The sequence below is a fragment of the Hirundo rustica genome, chromosome 6 (assembly GCF_015227805.2).
Source record: "Hirundo rustica isolate bHirRus1 chromosome 6, bHirRus1.pri.v3, whole genome shotgun sequence".
In the NCBI taxonomy this organism is placed as follows: domain Eukaryota; kingdom Metazoa; phylum Chordata; class Aves; order Passeriformes; family Hirundinidae; genus Hirundo; species Hirundo rustica.
In genome coordinates this window covers 3,015,504-3,036,614 of record NC_053455.1, presented here as the reverse complement: position 1 = coordinate 3,036,614, position 21,111 = coordinate 3,015,504, and the positions used below count along the sequence as shown (strand labels likewise).

General features: G+C 52.8%; 1 protein-coding gene across 1 annotated transcript; it reads left to right on the top strand.

Moving 5' to 3' along the window:
- The first annotated feature begins 5,314 nt into the window (after positions 1-5,314).
- BMP4 (bone morphogenetic protein 4) lies at positions 5,315-8,454 on the top strand. Its single transcript, XM_040067186.2, has 3 exons — positions 5,315-5,438; positions 6,020-6,396; positions 7,385-8,454. The coding sequence occupies exons 2-3, from the start codon at positions 6,027-6,029 to the stop codon at positions 8,224-8,226; spliced, it is 1,212 nt and encodes a 403-aa protein (XP_039923120.1). The 5' UTR covers positions 5,315-5,438; positions 6,020-6,026; the 3' UTR covers positions 8,227-8,454.
- Positions 8,455-21,111: the final 12,657 nt, after the last annotated feature.

The following is a 21,111-nucleotide window of genomic DNA, read 5'->3' as shown; positions in this document are numbered from 1 at the left end:
CCTTCTCTGCTTTCAGGTGAGGATGTTCACGTTAATGAACTCAACATTCTTCCCTGCGCTGACATTTCCCAGGACTTGCTCTAGCACCTACCAGTAAAGTCCTTTGTTATTGCTAAAAATCCAAAAGAGCTCATATAAATTATTTCTGCAGCAGCTGTCCTGCTCTGCTTATTTGCGCCTCGTAGTAGTGATTGAGATCATTAAATCTTCGGCTGGCAGCAGATCTCAAGCTTCAATTAAAGGACAAAGACAAACGTCGGCACCCTGGAGGTGCTATGTGGTTGTGTGGAATTGCAGGTTTTGGCAGCAAGGGAGGACAAAGAATCAGTAACAGCAGAACTCAGGCAAAGCCACATCTCAGGGCTGGAGACACGGAGAGGTTTGTGAGGGCAGGGAGCTGCCAGCCCTGTGCTATTCTCCAAAAGCCTTCAGGATTCATCAGATCCAAAAGGAATCTGCTTATCTCCGGTGGCCACACGGTTGGACAGCGCTCGTTAGGAGAACGATGGTCTTTACTAGGTACCAGCCACGATTGCAGAGCAGGAGGAATGAGTTCCTCCTCTTCTGGAGGTCCTCCTTGTTTCTCAGGGATGAGGCTTCGATGGAGCGGGGAGCAACAAAGTGCGGAAGCAAACGTGGGCTAAAAGCAGCGATTCTTTCCAAAAGCTGGATGAGATCAGTGCATGTTCCTCTGGTAACATCCCTCGAGGAAACCCATTGATGTGGAGACGATCTTACAACAGATGTGCTTCTAACACAGCCCAGGGGAATTTTAACAACAGACCATTAAAATGGCTCTCCCTTTATTTTATGAGTCGTGTTGCTGAAGCGCTTCCCTCATCATGGAATCATAGAAACGTTAAGGTTGGAAAAAACCTCCAAGATGGTTGGGCCCAACCTTTGGCCATTCACCACCTTCCCAAGCAGACCAGAGCACTGAGCTGTTTTTTGAACACCTCCAGGGATGCTGACTTCATTCGTGCCCTGGGCAGCCCATTCCAATGCCTAGCCACCCTTCCTGTGAAGAAAACTCTTCCTGATATCCAGCCTGAAAGACTCAGACCTCAGAGTTTCGAGGCCCAGCATCTCTAAATGAACAATATTTAGCAGCAGAGTCCTCACACTCTCACAGCAGAAGGCAGACAGTGTCTGCATGAACAGCAAGGGGTAACTTTTCTAGCCTTGCTCACTCTTGGGCACCTGAAAAGTGACAAAGGGAATGAGTCAAGTAACAGCAGCTTAAGATTCACCCTGCGTGGGACAGCCAACCTTTTAATAGCATTCTCAAAACAATAAAAATCATCCTTAAAAACTTTAAAAATAGAAAAGAGCAGACAATCCTACTGTTTCGACTGCCTTGTGCCCGATTACCAAAGGCTGCCTTTTTAGAACTGCATTATTTTAATGTTCCCACACAATGTTTTTGTAGGGATTTGTTAAAAAAAAAAAAAAACAAACCGGGTTTGGAATAAAAGAGCAGTGCTGAACCTGATTCTCCTCTTAGCTCAGGAGTGGTTCTAGACGTGGTCCTGACACCTCGGCAGAGACACTTTAATGTAAAGCAGAAATAAAGTCCAAGCTGGGCCCAGGTCTGTGTTTTAGGAGGCGTATGAATTTATTTATTCAGGAGGAGGTAGAATATTCTGGAAGAACAGGCCAGGCTCTGAAGCACTCCGAGAAATCATGAAAATCTCAGAGTGGTTGTAAAAAATGTTCCTTTCACCGTTCAAGCAGCTGCACTTGTTTTTACCGGTCGGCCCTTTAGTGAAGAGCTACTTTGGAAAATGTAATCCCTTGGAGTTGTTTGCTCAGTTCCCTTTGTTTTAATTGACAAGCTTAGGCAGTTGAAAGGAAAGGGTAGGAGGGAATTGATCTTAGCACACTTATGGGCATCTCCTCTTGTAATTCATGTCATTAAAATGTCTCTGACACAGGCCTTTACTTATTTATTAAATGGTTTTAGGCTCGTCTCTGCTCAAGCACAAATCTGGTGAGGCAAGTTTGTTGTTGTTGTTGTTGTTGTTTTTCTTTTTCTTTCTTTCTTTTTTGTTTTTCCCAAGGCGGGTTGTTTGCCGACTTTAGAGCCCAAAAAGGTGCAGCTGCTCTAAAAATAACATAGGATGCGAGAACTGGTTTGGGAAGGTCTGAGTCCAGAGGCATCTCCTGAAATGCTGCCATTACAGGAGAAGTTTCCCTTGTAAACAGAGCTGGCCTAATTTCTAGGGGTGCTGAACATCGACCTGCAGTGCTTGCTGGTAGGTCCTGAGCACACAAAACCTGGAAATGGGTCAGATGCGAGCGGCTGGGGCTTTATCACAAACACGTCCGGGCAAACCCACAATCAGCGAGTTGCAACAAAAGTCAGCAAATAATTGTCCCTCAGCTCCTGGCCCCTGCGAGCAGAGCTGGGCACCGGGGCTCCAGGACACCTGCCAGCTCCTGGGCTTCTCGCTGCCACCAGCACAGTCTGCTGTCACAGCCAAGGTCTGCCCACGACGGATCGCTCCGTGGTCTGGCCAGGCTTTGCAGGGTGACGTCCCCAACGCCCCGGTGCTCCGCTTCCAGGGGAGACCAATAGTTTTGCCATCCAGGTGTAGAGATTCCCAGAAAGTTTTTCACAGAAGACAGAGAGGAAAAAAACTGGCAGCAGATCCCTTAGTCAGGCTGGGACTGGGTCGCAGGCAAAGCCACCATCGATCCCCCCGTCACCCATGTGAGGTGTGAGCAGGGGAGCTGAGCCTCGCGTCGAGTGCAGACACAATCTTCTCTGTTTTTGATGTGCTGGATCTTTAATGTTGCATCTACCGCTGAATTAAGCAGTGTTTGCTTTTCAAACCTTCCACATTTGTATTTTTAGCTCCGTTTTGGCATCACTCTTTTGGTTGGAATATATAACACACTGGGTTGTTTAGTGTGCCTGGACCGAGTTCAGCCGATGTGTAACTCCACGGGCTGGAGCAGAAGCTCCGTTCAAGGTGAATTACGCTCTATGGGGCCAAGGAAATACAGCTTCTGTAGAAAGGCAGCCCAGCTCCTTCAGTAAACGCTACACTATTTCCATCCACGGTTATTCCTTTGTGGTTTGGGTTATGTATTTACATTTTACGGAATAAATACTACAGCTTTCCCCATGACTAACACTTCTTAGTAACCAGGGAGCTACTCAAATACGCTCTTGCCTCCTACGAGAGCCCAAACCACACTGCTCTGCCCTGGCTCTCTGGCCCCAGCTGGCCACCTCCTCGCACAGGGGCACGGTTAACCAGCGTTACATAAGCGATTTTTGGGATCTCAGCTCGATGGGATGGCTTAGGAGAGCAGGCGCTGGATGCCGAGCGGCCGAATTACTCCGGGACAAACATTTCCAGCACGGCCACTCTCTGATCCTTACAAAACCTGAGTGAGGTCTTCAGACAAAGAGAGGAACATATCCCACAAAGAGGGAGCCTTTGCTTTTCCCAATCCAGAGGTCTGTTTTAGGAACAGCGCTATACAGGCCCTCATGTAAACTTTGTTTATAGACTGGAGTATTTTCAATGAAAATGTTATTTAACTTAAAAAAAAAAAGTTGCACGGCAGCTACTCCCAAAATTGTTTTTCCTTGTTAAGAATAACACACAGTGTGATACATTTGAAATGGCGATAGCAATATTTCACAGATTTTGATGGATTCATAGTCCAAATACCTTGCTAACAGATGTTTCTTTTAAGCTCGGAGTGGTATAGGAATAACTCAGAGATATTACAGTGTCAGCACTGCCTTTTATCTGTGCGTGTCCTTTCGGTGACATCCCTGGGCTTTTCTAATGCATGGGTCAGGTCTGAGCTAAAAAAAAAAAAAAAAAAAAAAAAAAAAGTGAAATATGAAAGGAAGGCGTCTGTGATGGTGTGTGAGCTCTGGGGCAGCGCTGGGAGGACACCGAGGCGCTGGTGTGGGTTTGCTGCGCTCAGGCACAGCAGCCCCGTGGTTTGTGGCCACAGTCGTCGTTTCTGAGCTGGTTTTTGGTTGTGGTTAATTGATGAGCTTAGGAGTTCCCATGGCCACTCCAGGACCACATCTTTTGGTCTCATAAATTACCTGCGCTCTCGCTGTGGGTGACAGTTTGTGCAACATGAAGGGATACCCCAGTAGGGCAAAGGGACAGATTTTAATGCCCTGGTGGAGCTGGCTTTATTTACCACGGGGTCGCTCAGTCTACTCTGTGTCTCCAAAGTATGGTGCATCCATCACACTTCATTCAGAGGGTCTTTTCTCGGAGCTGCACTCCCCTCACCGTGTTCATACATCACCCCCAGTAGGTCAGAGAATCACAGACTATCCTGAGCTGGAAGGGATCCACAAGGATCACTGACCCCAAATCCTGGCCCCGCACAGGACAGCCCCAAGAACCCCACCCTGTGCCTGAAAGCGTTGTGTCCAGTTGCTGTGTGCTAATGCTAAACCAGTTTGTCCCAAACCCCCACCTGGGAGCAGCCTCAAGCCTTGGGAAGTCTGGTTCTTATTCTCCAGCAATTCTGGGGTTGAACCGCGGGGCAGGGAGCATCCTTCCTCCCGGAGACCCCTGTCCGAACCTCTCTGGAGCCGCCAGCTGTGGCCATACACAGCCCGTGCGGGCCTGGGAAGGCGCCTGCTGCACACCGCGGCGGGGGTCCGGGAACCCGGCCTGGAGGGAAAGGGGGAGAGGGCTATTCGGGGAGCCAGCGAGAAGGATGAGAAAACCTGGAGGACGAGAGGGAATCCAGGGCAGGCACTAGGGATAACCCCCGGCGCTGGCAATGAGCTCCCGACCCCCGGGAGGGGACCCTCGGGGCCGGCGGGTGGTGGGAGCCCAGGAGCAACCCGCGCTCTGCCGCCGTGCCTTTCCCCGCGCGGCTGCTTCTCGTTCCTAAGCTCTCCCTCCCTTCTCGTCGGGGGACAGCCGCTTCCCGAGTTTCCCGACCCGAATCTCCCCTCCCGGCCCGGTCCCTCGGGGACCCCGCCCCGGCCGTGCGGGGCCAGGGCGGGGCGGGAGCGTCCCCCGGGGATGCACCTGAGCGGCGCGGGGGATCGCGGGGGGCACCGCTCCCACCCCGTCCCGCGCCCCGAGGGTCCGAGCGCGGCCGCTCCGCCGGGGGTCCCCGCGCTCCCCCCGCTCCCCGGGCGCGGGCGGCGGGGCGGGCAGGGCAGGGCCGGGCCGTCCCCCGCGGTGGCCGGGCCGGGCCGGGGGCGGGCCGGGGGCGGCGGGCCGGGCCGGGCCGGGCCGGGCTGGCGGCGAGCGCGGCTCCACGTGACTGCGGGGCCGGCAGAAAACCGGGGCCGGCGGCGGCGGCGGCCGCACTGCGCCGGGCGGCGATCGCGGGAGGCGCTCGGCAGCCGCTGCCCCGGGGCTTTCGGCGCGCTGGGTCCGGGCTGGCTCTCCAGAATCATGGACTGTGCTGATATGCCTTGCTTGCTGTCAGTGAGTACAGCCCTCTTCTTCCTCCGCCTCGCTCCTCGCTTTTTGTTTTCATCGCAGGGCTTTTTAAAAATTATTATTTTTTTTTAATTTTTTTTCTCTTTTTTTTTTTTTGAAAGAAAAACTTTATGTTGTTCTTCGCCCGGTTTTCCCTCTCGGGGTTCCGGCGGCGGGATTCGAACCGGGGGCTCCAGAGAGCGCCCGAGCCGCGCGCCCCTTCCTTCCCCGCCGGGCGCCGCCGCCGCCGGTCCCGCTCCCGTCCCGTCCCGGCGGGGCTGCGGGGCCGGGATGCTCCGGGAACCCGCCTGCCCGAGGGAGCTGCGGGGCCGGGATGCTCCGGGATCCCGCCTGCCCGAGGAGGCTGCGGGGCTGCGGACAGCCCCGGGTCGGCGGCCGGTCCCTGCCCGCCGGGGCGCTCCGGCCGTCGCTCGAATGGGGGGCTGCTCCCGGTGTCCTTTTGCCATTTATTACTACTATTATTCCTACTATTATTCTTATTTTTAAGTTTATTCGGAAGAGGAGGGGGGTTTCGCTTCTCATCCTGACTTTCCTTCTTGTTTGTTGTCGTGTTTTTTACACCCCAGAGACACCATGATTCCTGGTAACCGAATGCTGATGGTCATCCTACTATGCCAAGTCCTTCTAGGAGGTACTAACCATGCTAGCCTAATCCCTGAGACCGGCAGGAAGAAAGTGGCAGAGCTTCAGGGACAAGCCGGATCCGGACGCCGCTCTGCCCAAAGCCATGAACTCTTGCGGGGTTTCGAAACAACTCTGCTGCAGATGTTTGGGCTCCGAAGGCGGCCTCAGCCCAGCAAGTCAGCCGTCATTCCTAGTTACATGCTGGATCTCTATCGACTCCAGTCCGGAGAAGAGGAGGAAAGCCTCCAGGAAATTAGCCTGCAGTACCCTGAGCGATCGACCAGCCGGGCAAACACCGTGAGGAGTTTCCACCATGAAGGTCAGTGATGGGAGGCGGTAAATTCCCAGCCCCGGTAGCGATCGGGATTTCCTTGCGTTTGGAAGCTCACAAATGCCTTTAGAAGCAGGACGTGCCCGGCCCTAAATTTATGGGAGGAAAACCACCCCCCTCCCAGCCTGCCGTGTGTGGGTGACAGGCGTGCTGCTCGGTATTTTTTCCAGCATCCTGTGCTTAACCCGAGCTTGACCATATTTTGAAGTGCTTTTGCTTCTGTTGACAACAGTGAGTTTCCTTCGGTGCCTCTGCCTCGGGGTCGCTCCCTGGGCTCGCGTGGATTTAATGGCTCTGGATCGGATGCGGGAGTAAAGCGAGGGCGGGATCTCGCCCCTGGAGTGTTTCTTTTGAACTATCAAAGCAACTGCTGCCTGCTTTTACTCTTAAAAAAAAAAAAAAAGAAAAGAAAAAAAAAAATCCCCCCAAACCCCGACTCGAATTTAATACTTACAGCTGTGTGTTTATAAGGTTTATTCAATAGACCCTTGTAATCTGATCCAAATGTTTCCTAGCGGATGTTTCTTTTCCAAAGTAAATCTGAATTATTAATCCAGCCGCATCATTACTGCGTTGGAATTTGCTTCTCTTTCTCCCCCTGCCCCCCCCCGTAACAAGGCACCTCTGTGCTCCGTGGCGCCGCATCTCGCCGGGGAGATGATTTTTGGAGAAACCGGGGGAGGAAAAGCAAAAGGGGGGAAAAATGTCTCCCTGAACGGGGAGGCGAGATGGGAAGGGGTGAACCGCTCGAGGCGCGGGTGAGCCAGCGGTGCCGGGGCAGGAGCCGCTCCCGGGGCAGCAGCCGCTCCCGGCGCGACCGGGAGGGATGCGTGCGGGAGCGGAGAGGAGCCGGGCAGGTGAAGCGTGGGTGTGAGCCGTGGCTGTGCCGGGGCCGTGGCTGTGTGCCCCGAGGCTGACGTGCTCTCGTTTGCTTGTCTTACCACTTTCCCCTCCCCGCTTCCCTGCTCTCCTGCAGAGCACCTGGAGACCGTGCCGGGTCCCAGCGAGGCGCCCCGGATCCGCTTCGTCTTCAACCTCAGCAGCGTGCCGGAAAACGAGGTGATCTCCTCGGCGGAGCTGCGGCTGTACCGGGAGCAGGTGGAGGAGCCGAGCGCGGCGTGGGAGAGGGGCTTCCACCGGATAAACATTTACGAAGTGATGAAGCCGCTGTCGGAGCACGCCCAGGCCATTACGCGCCTGCTGGACACGCGGCTGGTGCACCACAACGTGACGCGCTGGGAGAGCTTTGATGTGAGCCCGGCCGTGATCCGGTGGACCAAGGACAAGCAGCCGAACCACGGGCTGGTCATCGAGGTCACCCACCTGCACCACACACAGACTCATCAGGGCAAACACGTCAGGATTAGCCGATCTTTACCTCAAGGGCGCGGGGACTGGGCGCAGCTCAGGCCGCTCCTGGTCACTTTTGGGCACGACGGGCGAGGCCACGCGCTGACCCGCAGAGCCCGCCGCAGCCCCAAGCACCAGCGTTCCCGCAAGAACAAAAAAAACTGCCGCCGCCATGCCCTCTATGTGGATTTCAGCGACGTGGGCTGGAACGACTGGATCGTGGCACCCCCCGGGTACCAGGCGTTTTACTGCCACGGGGACTGCCCCTTCCCTCTGGCCGACCACCTCAACTCCACGAACCACGCCATCGTGCAGACGCTGGTGAACTCCGTGAACTCCAGCATTCCCAAGGCCTGCTGCGTGCCCACGGAGCTCAGCGCCATCTCCATGCTCTACCTGGATGAGTATGACAAGGTGGTCCTGAAAAACTACCAGGAGATGGTGGTGGAGGGGTGCGGGTGCCGCTGACCCCCCCTTCCCCGCCGCCCTCTCCTCCCCTTCTCTCTCCCTCCCGTCCCACCCCAGAACTGCTTGCTATAGCTGGACTCTCCTCTAAACTAAACGTTCACCTTGACCTTATTTATGACTTTATGTGCAAATGTTTTTGACAATAATGATCATATATTTTGACAAAATATATTTATAACTACATATTAAAAGAAAAAAAATAAAATGAGTCATTATTTTAAAGGTAAACGCATTTTGTGTCTCGCCTCTCAGGGTGCTGCTGAGGCTGTGCTGGCTGGGATTGCAGCCGGGAGTTTATTTTGTCACCTTGTCTTCTTACCCCACCTCCCTCCTTCTCCACTCCTTTTTCCCCCCCCCCCCCCCCCGTCACCCTTTTCTCACTTGAAGGCTTTGCAAATTTTAGTCTTTCTATTTCTCGCCGAGGTACCGCGGATCCCCCGGTGCTGGGGCTGTGCCACGTGGGAGATGAGGGTCCCTGGAGATTTAAGAGCCGCTGGGAATAGAGCCGACCTTGCTAACCTGGCCCAAGCCTTCCCAAAGCAACCCACCAAAAATGCATTTGAAAAGAAGGTGAAGATTTACCTGAGGGCTTTATGCTAAACCCGCCGGGTTTTATACCCTTTCTCTGACTTCAGGATTCCCCAGGTTCTAAAACTATTAACATTTTCTCCCCCTCTCCTCCCCTCCCCACTGGAGATTGGGAAGCTTCAAAGGTTTCCACAGGTCCTTTGAAGATCAAATCACTCCATTACAATGCCAAAAAAAAAAAAAAAAAAAAGAAAAAGAAAAAAGATATCTGGAGCAGTTAAATATGTGTTAGCTAATAGCTACCTGTGCTGTGTCCTTTCTAAATTGCTTCCGAGCAGGAAGGTGATTGGAGCCGAGCACCAGGTACAGTTGGAGGTATCCAGGGCCTTGAAAACCCTGCCTCAAATGCATTGGAGGGGCTGTGCTTGGCTTGGAAAATAGGGAGCTGTGCCTGGGATGAGTGGTGTGGGGCCGTCGTGGGAGTAGGGAAGGGGACAGCAGGGTGAAAGGTGCACGATGCTTTATTTTTCTTCCCTTTTTTTTTTTTTTTTTTTCTTCTTTAATGATTGAAGCTTTCCGACCCTCCGAAAAGGGCAGCTTAGTTGAAACCAATAAAAAACTGGAGCGGAAAGCTTGCCAAAAGCCTTGGCTCCCTGAAGAGTGCAGGTGGAGAGAGGAGATGGGAGCTGCGGGGAGGGGGGAGGCGAGCGTGGCCCTGTGGTTCTCTTGGAAAGAAAAATCCCCATCCCTCGGCCTCCTCCGTGCCACTGCGGCTTTCCCACCCCTCCATCCCAGCGGGGCTCAGGCCGCGGGAGCTGCCGGGGAGGCCTCGGGTGTCTCCGGGTGCGGGGGGATCCTCGCAGGCTCCCCGCATCCCAAGGAGGAGCGGTGGGTGTTGGGTCTCCGGGGCCCCCTCGGCCCCGAGCTGACACTCTCATTCCTGCCTTTAGAAGGGAAATGTGTGGCCTGGGGCATCGGCGACCTGCTGCCTCCCCTTTGATGCCTGCATATCAGACATAGCCGTGCCAAAGAAAGAATTTCATTTTGAAGTGGCATCAGCTAAAGGCGAGCGCCTTTCAGCTGCCTGACAGGGCAATTACACACATCTCCCTCGATAACCCCGGCTGCTGCGGGGTCGGGTGGGAAAAGGGGTCTCCGGGCCCCCAGGCAGCCCTGGATGTGGGACAGCCACTGTGGGAGGGTTCCTTGGAGGAAAAAAAAAAAAAAAAACAACCCAAAACAATGTGACTTTACTAAAAAGAAAGAGGCTTCCCCCAAGTTTGCTTCCCTGTTTGTCAGTGCATCCCAGCTTGTCCCGGAGGGTGTTGTGGAGCTGAGCAGCATCTGCACAAATGCCTCTTGGATTTAGGTCATTCTTGCTGGAGGAGCCTCCAACTGCTTTGCTGCGTTCCTGCTGCTTTATGGAGCTGTTTATTTTGGTGCTTCTTTTTGCATTGCGTTTCAATGATGAAATCAAAGCTTTCACCCTGTGGAGGCACAGGCACTTGCTTTTTCGTAGGTGCTGCTCTTGTCCTGAGGCCTTTGGGGGAGATTTTACTTTTCCTGGGCTGCTGAGATCCTACATGGGCTGTTCTGCTCAGAAAGTGTAGGGAAAAAAGTCAACTGTTTAAAAAAAAAAAAAAAAGTATTTTAATTATGTAAAATTTATAGGAATCTAAAGTGTGGCTATAAACCTGCTGACAGTAAATGTGATCTCAGGGATGAAATACTCATGGATGCATTAAGGAATTTATTCCTCAGGGCTGAAATTCTGCATTTTACACAGAACAGAGGGGCTGAGGGTTCCCCTCCCTGTCCTTGTCACCCACGGGCGGCAAAATACTGCGTAGCCTTGTGTGATTGGAGAGGCACTTAGCAAAATTCCCAAACTGCTAAACCGTTTAAAAATAAGAAAACACACCAAAACTGTAGTGAAGCCAGAGTTAGTCCCTTTCTAGTTTCCATCTGACAGCCAGTGGTGGTTTTTTCCCCACCAATTCAATTTGTGCTGTGTTTTAAGTGTGTTGGCCTGAGCTCTCTTCACCGTCCCGGCAAGGAGGAGCAGGGTTGCTCTTGGGAGTGAAGCAGTGACGTGGAGAGACCCTGGCGTTCCACACAGTGTTTCTGGCCGTTGTTTTGTGCATTTCTTGCAGCAGTTATGGGGTTTAATCCCCTGCTGGAATTAACGTGGTGACCGATCCTGCCTGTTCGACGAGGGCTCTGTGCCGCAGAAGCCCCGGTTTGGTTTCAGCAGCGCTGACCTGGAGTGAGGCTCGGTCTCAGGCAACCAGTGCTTATCTTTGCTTAGAAATGCGGCAAATGCGTGGTGCCATCCTCCCTCTGAGCGTGGAACTTGCTCCTTGCAGATGTGCCTTATTTCAGAGCGAGAGCTGTGTTTGTGTTGGCCGCTGCAGGGATCCCTGGGAGGTCTGAGATAAGGGATATCAGTTTAATCCCCCCCTTATTCAGTCCAAGCTGTGAACGAAAGGGGAGCAGGTTGAAGGTGGGTGTGCAGCCACTTCCCACCATCTGGTGTCCTTCTGGCACGCCCAGAAGTGTGAGCTGGATGGGAGATGTTCTGCAGCTCACCAGGGTGAGACTTCTCCGTGCTTTCCCCGGGAAGGCCGTGGCTTTGGGTACCTGGAAAGTACTGTCTGTGTGGCTTATGGATATAGGAAATGAGGAGAAATTTCAGTGGGGTTCGCCAGCTCCCTGCACTCCTGTGGTCACGGTGGTGGGGGTGAGGGCCACTGGATGCTCTGGAATGATGTTTTTGCTGAGCACAGGTGAGAGTGTGGGGTCAGGTGTGCCAGAAAACGGGGTCCCAGGCTCTGCCGTGTGTCAGGAGCTCCCCCCAGAGACCTGTGGTTACACTGACCCCATCCCCAACCCTTTCCCTGTTGGTTTTAGGATCCCAAGAGTCTTCAGGCAGGACTTGCTTTTCCCAGGTGTAAATCCACCCCCAGTCCAAGTTTACAGCATCGCACTGAGCAAAGCTGCTGCCGCAGAGATGCCCTGGCTGAGGCGGCTGCACAGACAGCCAGGCTTTGCTTGTAGCCACAGTGGCAGAGGCTTTGCAAATTAGTTTCTAAAAATGCAAATGGGTTTGGAAGAGAAGCACCGAGGTTTGCACGTTGCTATTCTGGGAGGAGCACGGAGGCTTTGCTGCAGAGCCAGCAAAGGAAGACTGGGCCCCTCTCTGCTGCAGTGCTTGGGCACCTCTGGAAAACTTCTCACCCATCAGAAAATGATGAGCACAGTCAGGCTGGGGTGGCTTGGAAATCTTGGCATCAGCAGAGGCTTTGTTCTCCTTATCCTGGGGTTTGATAGCATGAAAGCAGTTCTGAAGATCCTCTGCTGCGGAGTCTGCATCTGAAGTCACAGGAGTGAAACAGGTAAGAGGAGATATCACTGACCCCCTGCAGATAAGGGTCTTGAGCACAGAGAGATGAAGAGACTTGGGCAGAGTCATGGAGAGCAGGCAGAGCCAGAAGAGGCATCTGACACCTTGATCCCTGTCCTGTGGTGTGGCACAAAACTCCTCTCTGGCCCAGAGTCTGGTCTCCTGAAGATCCATCACTGCACCTCAAACCAGAGGTGGATTCCTGTATAGTATAATGGAGAGGAAGCTGCAAAGTCAGTGTCGTTTTCTAGGCAGGAGTGATAATGACAGGGAGCATCAGAAATGGCCCAGACAATGCTCATCCACTTCATGGATCCTGCATTCAAGTCTGAAACTGTAAAAAAAGACTTTCAATGTTTTGTTTTCACCTGGTTTCCTAAAGAAGTGCCTCAAACTTGCTCCTTAGTTGACTGCAGAGTATCCACTAAGACAGAATCAGTCTGGAAGGAAAAATTCCATCACTTGCACCTTATCAGAGCTTGGGGAGGTGTGAAGGTTCCACAGGAGACTCTGGCTCTGCTGGATCAGCTGTGAGTCATTTATTCCACCCAGGAGATGGGGACTGGTTCTGAGTGGTCCATCCAGAGCTTGCCCCAGCTTGGAGCCCTGTGTTGTTCTTCACACAGTCTGCATTTTTCATCCACTGCCTCCTGCTCATGCCTTGATTCCGTGTTTTACACAAGAACAGCAGGTTCCCACAGATCCCTTGTGCTCTCCCAGAGCTCTGGTTGGCCTTGTGGAGAGCTGCTCTGATCCCATTTGCTGAGCAGTGGCAGTGGAGCTAATGGGATCCACGTCCATGAGAGGCATCACAGAATCACAGAATTCTTTGGAATGGACCTTTAAAGGGCTCGTAGTCCAACCCCCTTGCAATGAGCAGGGACATCAGATCTCAGAATCTCAAAATGTTTGGGGCTGGAAGTGACCCTAAAGTTCTTCTCATTCCAGCCTCCTGCCATGGGCAGGGACACTTTCCTCTATCCCAGGTTGCTCCAAGACCTGTCCAACCTGTTCTTGGACACTTCCAGGGATTCAGGGGCATCACTCCCAGCCCCAGAGCTGTTACAGACCACAAGGGCTGCCTGGACCTTTTGCTCAAACAAGGCCATCACCAGTAGGGTTTCATCCTAGGAGGGACCTGTGATGAGCTGCCCATTACAAAACATCAGGGTGCCAAGGAAATCCTTATCCAAACCCAGCCCTGGATCTGCCCACGTGCTCCAGGTGTGGCTGCACCTCGAGGTGCTTACACCATCAGCTTTTCTTCCAGTCTTCATTCAGGTGCTGGCACAGAATGTATTTATTGATGCAGATTCTCCTTTCCACTTTTGGTCTGATTCTCCTTTTTCCTGGGGATGACAGATGTGCAGATCCACGGAGGCCGCACGGTTCCCAGAGGAGACCTTGGCTTCCAGTTCTAGCAGACTGTGGATGGAAAATGTTGAAGTTGCTCTATACTCACAATGCAAAAAAGGAAAAAAGTCTGTGCTAGTTCTCTCCAAAAGCTCACCTAGTGCTGTGGGAGAAGGCAGGAACACAGCAGGCCTACAACAGCTTTTTTCTGCAGCACCCATCAGTCTCCAGCTATTCACAGGCCAGAGCTTCCAGATGCAAAATCAGGGTCACTGTGTTTTAACAGGCCACTGTGAACTTTACTTCCAGTAATTTATAGAATTACCTTATAAGTCTTATACTTTTTTTTCTCAGTGTTATCCTGTGCCAGATATTCCCACGCTTCGTTTATCCATTCCTTTTAAACTGTTGCCTTTTACTGGTTTTGAAGCCATCACCTAGAAGTTCATCATGCCCCACAGTTCTTATGTTCCCACAGGCAAAGACCAAGTGGTTTTCCAAGTAATCCACCCGTCCCTCACCTGTTCCCTCAGTAATATGAGATTATATGTTACGAAATGATTTCCCGATACAGACTGTGCCGTTTTACGTATCAGATTTAAGGGAATATGGTGACAATCTGCATTGCTGCTCTTGGATTTGTGGTTTTTGTCTGGGCTGCTATGCACACCTGCTATTTAGTACTGGAACCAGTGAAATCCTTCATGCCAAGATTAGCTCAGAAATGCCAAACTGATTTTACACCTCACCGCGGGAGCCTTGGACAGGATGTGCAGGTTGGAGGACGTTTAATAGGGAATTAAATAAATAGAAGCAAACACTCTGCTTGAATGCCACACTAGGCAGTTATCTCCAAAGGAGGAGGACTGGGGAGCTCAGTGAAAAAACACCCATGTCCTTTTTTCCCTGATTTTTGGAACAACTTGCTCTAGTGGGACGTGCCCCTACACATGGCATGGGGTAGAAGGAGATGAGCTTTAGGGTCCTTTCCAACCCAAACCATTCCGTGATTCTCTGAAAATGCTTCTCCAGGCTGATAAAAGCTCTTTGGGGAGCGGGGAGCAAAGGGATGAAGCTGTGGGTTGGGGTTGGTGGAAGCAGCACAGCTCCACCCTTGCTCCACTGGCTGCTGGTGGCTGAGCTCTGGATCTGCTCTGAGGGCTCCCCAGGCTGCTGGGCTGGTCCTGGGGGAGTTCTTGCTGTTGTTCTACATCAAAGAGGAAAGCCAGGGCCTTTTTCCATCGCTGTCTCCTACCTGGACGTCTGAGGAGCAGGGCTCCAACCCCGCATGGCACCTCCTCTTCTTCACCACAGGAACCCTCACCCGAGGACCTTCACACCACGAATGCCTCTGGCAGAGGCACCAAGCAAGACATCCTGTGGAACAACCCGATCCTTCTGGGCTCAGAGCATCAGAAACAGGTATTTCTAGGTGTCACTTGAAGAGATTTAACATCTACAGCTTGATGAGTCGCTGTTTGTTTTGGTGTTTAAAAGGATTAAAAATAATCGCGGCAGTGTTCCTTGAAGGACGGTTTGTAGAGTTGGAAGGTTTCCCAGCAAGAGGCAGTCCCCAAGGATCATTTGCAAAGATAATATTCTTAATTTGATTAACCAGTTGTAGCACTGAGCAGGACTCACGTGTGCCTCAGCTGCAGGATGGAATCTGGGAGCAAAATTTGGCGGTACAAGCCACGAAATGTAGTGAGAAGGGCTCCAAAGAGAGCTGAGCAGTTCCCTTGGATGTGGCAGAAAACAAAGACCTGGGGGCTTTGCTGGTCAGAACACAACTCCAAGAGCCCAAATTACACTTGGGATGGATGAAGAAAGGATTTTCCCCGAGAGCTGCCGAGGGCAGGGCTAAATGCTGACTGGTTTTCTGATCCCTGCATTCGTGGGGAGTTGTTTCAGACTTTACTGGTATCAGGATCAAACAACCTTAGGGAGCAGCCTGGTCAGGTTCTGGCAGGAAAATGGGAGGCTGGAGGGGAATTTTGTGTGTGTCTTGGGGTAAATACTGATGAGAGGGAAAGGCTGCTCATCTCTGACTAGGAACTTTTGGGGAACTGGAAAAAAACCCAAAAACAACAGTTATCAGAAATTAGATCCCAGATAGGCGACTTCAACAGGTCAAAAATCTGTCGTTGTCTGGAGGTGACTCCTCTTTACCAATTGGAAAGCAGATTGTTGTTCCCAGGAGAGCAGAGAGCAGCTCTCCCCTGCTGGGGCTCTCTGCAGCTTTGGGCACAGGATGTCAGGTGAGCGCCTTGACCCAAACTCACTCAGGGGCCACCTGCAATCCCAGGTTTGGCTGTGGATCTCACCGGCCACCGTCAGGAGAGAAGCAGCCTCAGAAAAATTATTTCTCATCCTCAGGATGGGGTCAAAATGCCCTTTCCTGGTTTGATGGGGTAGTGGGGGGGACATGGGAAGGGGTGTTTGCTGTCCCCAGCCAGTCAGAGATTTGGAAGTGGCTTATGGAGGGAAAAAGGGGCTGGGGTGCCCTCGGTGTTGGAAATACGGCCCTGCTCAAAATTCCCATTCCCGTGGGACGAATAGCTGGCTCATTATAACAACATGGCTTCTGTGGCCTTGGGGCAGCACGGCCCCAGGATGGGAGAGAGGAGGGCTGGATTTTCTTCCCACCTCCATCTGTGTGGTCCAGGGTGGGTCAGTGAACGGCCTCGTGCCTCAGTTTCCCCCCCTCAGAAGCCAGCAATGCACTCATCCTGCTGACAGCCCCGGCAATAAATATTTTCTCACAAACAGCTGCTCTTGAAAAAAAAAAAAATCTTTTATTGCTTCCCGTTAAGCTGATGACTGTTAATGAGGAGAATTAAATTCACTGCCCTGTTGCCATTAGACAAATATGTGCTCCATCTCCATCCCAAAACCCCATTGTAAATAGCTGTGGAGGAGTGGGATAAACATCGTCCTTCCCAGGGCAGGGCCCAGCAGCAGCAATGAGCAAACACAGGTGTGGAAGATTTGCAAGCTTTAAGGGAGATTGGGGATATTTGGGAATCAAATCTGGTTTTGGTTAGGAGCATCTTCTGTGGGAAAGAAGTCCCAAGCCACCACGGACAGACCCCGCAGCCGGGGCGATGACGGCTGTCTGCAGCTGCGGGGGCTGGACGTGGCGCCTGGGAATGGGGCGGTGGCAGCATCCCAGCATCCTGGGGACAACCAGGGGACAACGATCCTGACACTGTTCCCTCGCCCCATCGTTTTGCCACGTGGCATCCCCAGATCCCTGCTTGATCCGAAGCCCCGTGTGGAGGAACCCTTCTGCACCAGGTCAGCTCCTCTTGGGTTGGTGTTGCTCTGTTTGTAACTGGGGCTTTCCGTGGCTGCTTTCCGTGGCTTTCCTTTCTGTCTCTCCCCTTTCCTTTTGAAGGTGAAGGTTTTCTGTGGCTGGAAGGTGTTAGTGCTCCCAGAAAAGCAAGTGAAACGCATGTGGATGTTTTCTGGTTTTGGGGGCGGATGTGATCGGTTTGGGTGGGCCTGATCCAGAGTGATGTTTGGAAGTGTTTTCTGTCAGAACAATTCATTTGTGGAGCAAAATGTGACATCTAGGACAGCTCTGGGGGCCAGGTCCTCCCCTCCCTTCTCCCAGCCCTGCTCTGACACTGCAGCAGGAGGTTTGACTTTACTGCAGTTAATTTTTCCTGAAGGAACCTTGACACCAAGCTCAGCCCATCCAGCAATTAAGGCCACCCAAATGAGATTGCAGGACAGGGAGTTTTTCCATCCTACAGGAGGTCCCTGACGCAGAGATGGGGCAGTTTGCCCTTCATCCACCCTGATGAGCCGTGTTGGTCCCTGCCACTCTGCAATGCAGAGGACAACAGGATGTTTTGCACAGAGCCCACGGCGTCCTGCACGCATCCGCTGCTCTCCGTTTATCTTGTTCTGGACAACTCATTTCAGACTCAGCAAAACCAGGAGCAGGGATGCACTAAGTATTTCCTGACCCTGTTCTTGTGTGAGGACACAGGGTTCTTCCCTTTGCTCCCTGGAAGAGGCACAGCCAGGACAAGCAAGTGCGAGAATCTGCCACAAAAATGCTGCTGAATTTTCTTCCGTCCTCGCCTCGGAGGAGCCAGCACTTGGTGGACAAATTCGCCATGGAAAGCTGGTGGGACTCCATCATTCCCATGTTCTCTGAGGCTTGTGGATGACGGAACTCATTTCCCATCTGCTGGGAACTCGGGGTGAGGAGCATCTCCAAATGCTGGGGCTGCCCTGCTTTGGAGTTCACCATCTCTGTGGCAGGCAGAGAAGGAGGAGAAGGAGAGGATGTCCCACAGAGCTGGGCTTCCTCCGGGACTGTGTGTCTGAAATCTGTCCCTCGATATTCCAACCTCCAAACCCTCTGCTCTCCCAACAGGGAAGGACTTGCTTCATGAGCCAGAAGAAAGTGGATGGTCTCGTGTCACCTCAATGCCACGAAGCTCCAGCGATGCCCAAGGCTCCAAGCCCTGTTTGCAGCCTGGAGCCTGAACCACTCCAAAGCAATTGGCAAGGTCTCCATCCACAGCTCCTGCACCTGCAGGGTCACCTCAGGGCTGCAAGAGCTTCCAAAATCCCCGCTGCGGCTCCTGGGATCACACCCCGCTTCGGCTCAGGTGTCCCAAGGAGATTGTGGCTGGCTGGGAGGAGATGTGGAATCTCCTGGATCAGTGGTGGGGCCGCTCTCCGTGGTGAACACCTGCATGTCTTGGCAAAACGGGCCCTGCGGCCTGGCACAGCCTCCTGCTGAATATTTTGGCTGGATCCATGAACTTGTGCGGCTTTTGTGGCACGGAAACTGCCTGTAATTTATGCTGAATACAGCCCCATATATTAAGCTGACAGTTCCAGAGCATTATAACAACATTTAGTCCTTTGAAAACAATTTCAAGCCACAGGGTAATTGTTTAATGATCAGTAGAAAAGTCCCACATTAAGCCCACAAATAAGGAAAAAAAAAAGAAAATCTAAAAGATACCCCCAGCCTCCAGCAACTCGAAACCCAAGACCTGTCACACCTGTGACGTGCCAGTGGCTTGGAATTGCAAAGGAAGTGCTGGCTCCTGGGGACAATGCAGTGTGAGGTCCCAGCACCCCAGCCCAGGGAATGAGGCTGGGTGCAAGTTGAGGAAGATGCATTTAGAAACGAGGTTTAGGAGTGAGCAGCCTGGGTGGCTTTAGCTGTCCCATTCTCTCCACGCACCTTGTGGTGTGAGGAGTGTCCATATGGCATCCACCCTGCCCCGAAGCGCTCGTCAGCTTCCACAGATCCACAGAAATATTGTGAGTGTAGCAGCAGCCTGAGGATGTCCCAGGAAGCCATCAGAGATCCAGGCTTTTTCTCTCTCTCTCTCTCTTTTATTTATTTTTTTTTTCCCTCTCCCTTGAATACATCCTGAGTGGTGGCATTTTTTCCCAGGGGAAGATCCAAAGTTTCCTGAGGCAGTTTCTTATGCATCCAAGCAAGGAGAAGACTCAGGTGCACAGGTAACCTGTAGGGACTTGCTGGATATCCATCTGTTTGGTGTGAGTATCTTTCTGCTGATTTCGATCTCCTTGCAAGATCTGGGTTCAGTTTTTGGCCCCTGATGACAACAATGAGGGGCTGGAGCTCGTCCAGAGAGGGGAACAGAGCTGGGGAAGGGTCTGGAGCATCAGAAGAGGCTGAGGGAGCTGGGAAAGGGGCTGAGCCTGGAGAAAAGGAGGCTCAGGGGGAACCTTGTGGCTCTGCACAAGTCCCTGACAGGAGGGGACAGCCGGGGGGGTCGGGCTGTGCTCCCAGGGAACAGGGACAGGAGGAGAGGGAACAGCCTCAGCCTGGGCCAGGGGAGGTTTGGATTGGATATTAGGGGAAATTTCTTCATGGAAACAGTTGTCCAGCCCTGGCACAGCTGTCCAGGAGTCCCCTTCTCTGGAGGGATTTAAAAGCCATGTGGATGTGGGGATTAGGGAACATGGATTCATAGTGGCTTTGGCAGCACTGGGGGAATGGTTGGACTTGATCTTAGGGGTCTTTTCCAGCCTGAATGATTCTGAGTTCTCCCCAGAGGACTGAGCTCTGAGAATCCCGAGGATGTCCCCTCCCATCCCACAGCTCAGCCCCACCATCCCTCCCTCCTGTGCTTTTGTTTTCTCTCCCTTTTCCAGAGCCGGCTGCAGGTTGTGCTTTCCCTGTGCTGCTTTTATCTGTGCTGGTAGCAGCCATCCCCACCAGGCAGGGTTTATTTACATTGAAGGGTAAGTGGGAGGCTGTAATTGGGATGGGATTTGAAGAGGTCAGGAGGAGCCTGTGCGGGAAAAGCACAAACGAGGGAGGGCTGGGAGTTTGCTCGGTCGTTACGCACAGATCATTCCAGCTTCCACTCAGTGCCATTAGCTGGGGGTAAACCTGCTGTCCAGGGACATGTGTATATACATTAATGGGTTTTTTTAAACAGACCATCAGTAATGAGCTGTTAATGTTTTCCAAGCGGTCTTTCAATCCCAAGCTCTGATTGCCTTCGGCTGCACGGCGAGAATTCCGTGGTGCCTGTGCAGGGGGGCAGATCCCATTCCATGGACCAGGTCCCTGCTCAGCCTCGGCCCCCCCGGGCTCTGTCCCTGCCTGTCTCGGGTCCCTCCAGCACTGTCACAAGCCCCAGCTCAGTCCCACACACGCGGGTCGCCGGTGCGAGCGGTGCGAGCTCAGCCGGGAGGAAGGTGTAGGATGAAAATCCAAGGAATTGCCTTTCCAGGAAACCTGGTTAAATCTCAAGCTGGAAGCTCGTGGCTTGTGGCCTCAGGCGCACTCAGGAAAACAAGAGCTAAGTCACTACACCCGCTCTCCTCCCAGCCCCGGCTCTTCTCTGGGATACCCTTGGGAGGCCGCTTGAAGAATCGCACCAGTGATGGAACCAGTAATTGAGGAAACTGATGCAAACGTGATGTCCCAAAAGGTTGTGTGGGAAGCAGATTTGGGAGGGATGCTCAGATAAGTGGAATTCTTGCTTTTGTGCCTTTCTTGAGCAACATCATCAGACCCAAGGGTTTCCTGTTTATTTATTCAGCGCTCGCTGCTGTGTTACACGCGTTGGGAATCACAAACCCCCATTGTTCTGAGGACAGGTGAGGAGGAGATAAAGGCTGCTGTTTAGGCTGGGGCATTTTGGCTGGTGCTGAGCGTCTTGTCTTGTGACTGCTCTCACGCATCAGCGAAGGGAGCACAAACACACCCTGCAGACATCTGGAAGGAAGATGCCTCAGCTGTGCTGAGCGGGACCGACAACAATAACAACACAGAGCAGCCCCAAAGCTGCTCTGCTCCGGGCCAGGTAGCACAGAGGCCCCCACAGTGGGCTCTGGGTGGATCTGTGGCAGAAAGCAGATGTAGAAATGTCTCTGCACCGCCCTTGGTGTGGGTTTGGCCGGAGTGGGATGCCTGTAGTAGAGCTGGGGAGCTGGAGCGGACGGTGCTGTAGGAAAACCAGCCGGGTTCCAGCGTGTCATCCGCATCTGTTCCCCCCGGGGAGCTTTGCATCCAAGTGTTCTCCCAAACCAGCCCACCACGCAGCCTCCTCTCGCTGCAAAAAATGTGCTTGGATGACTTAACT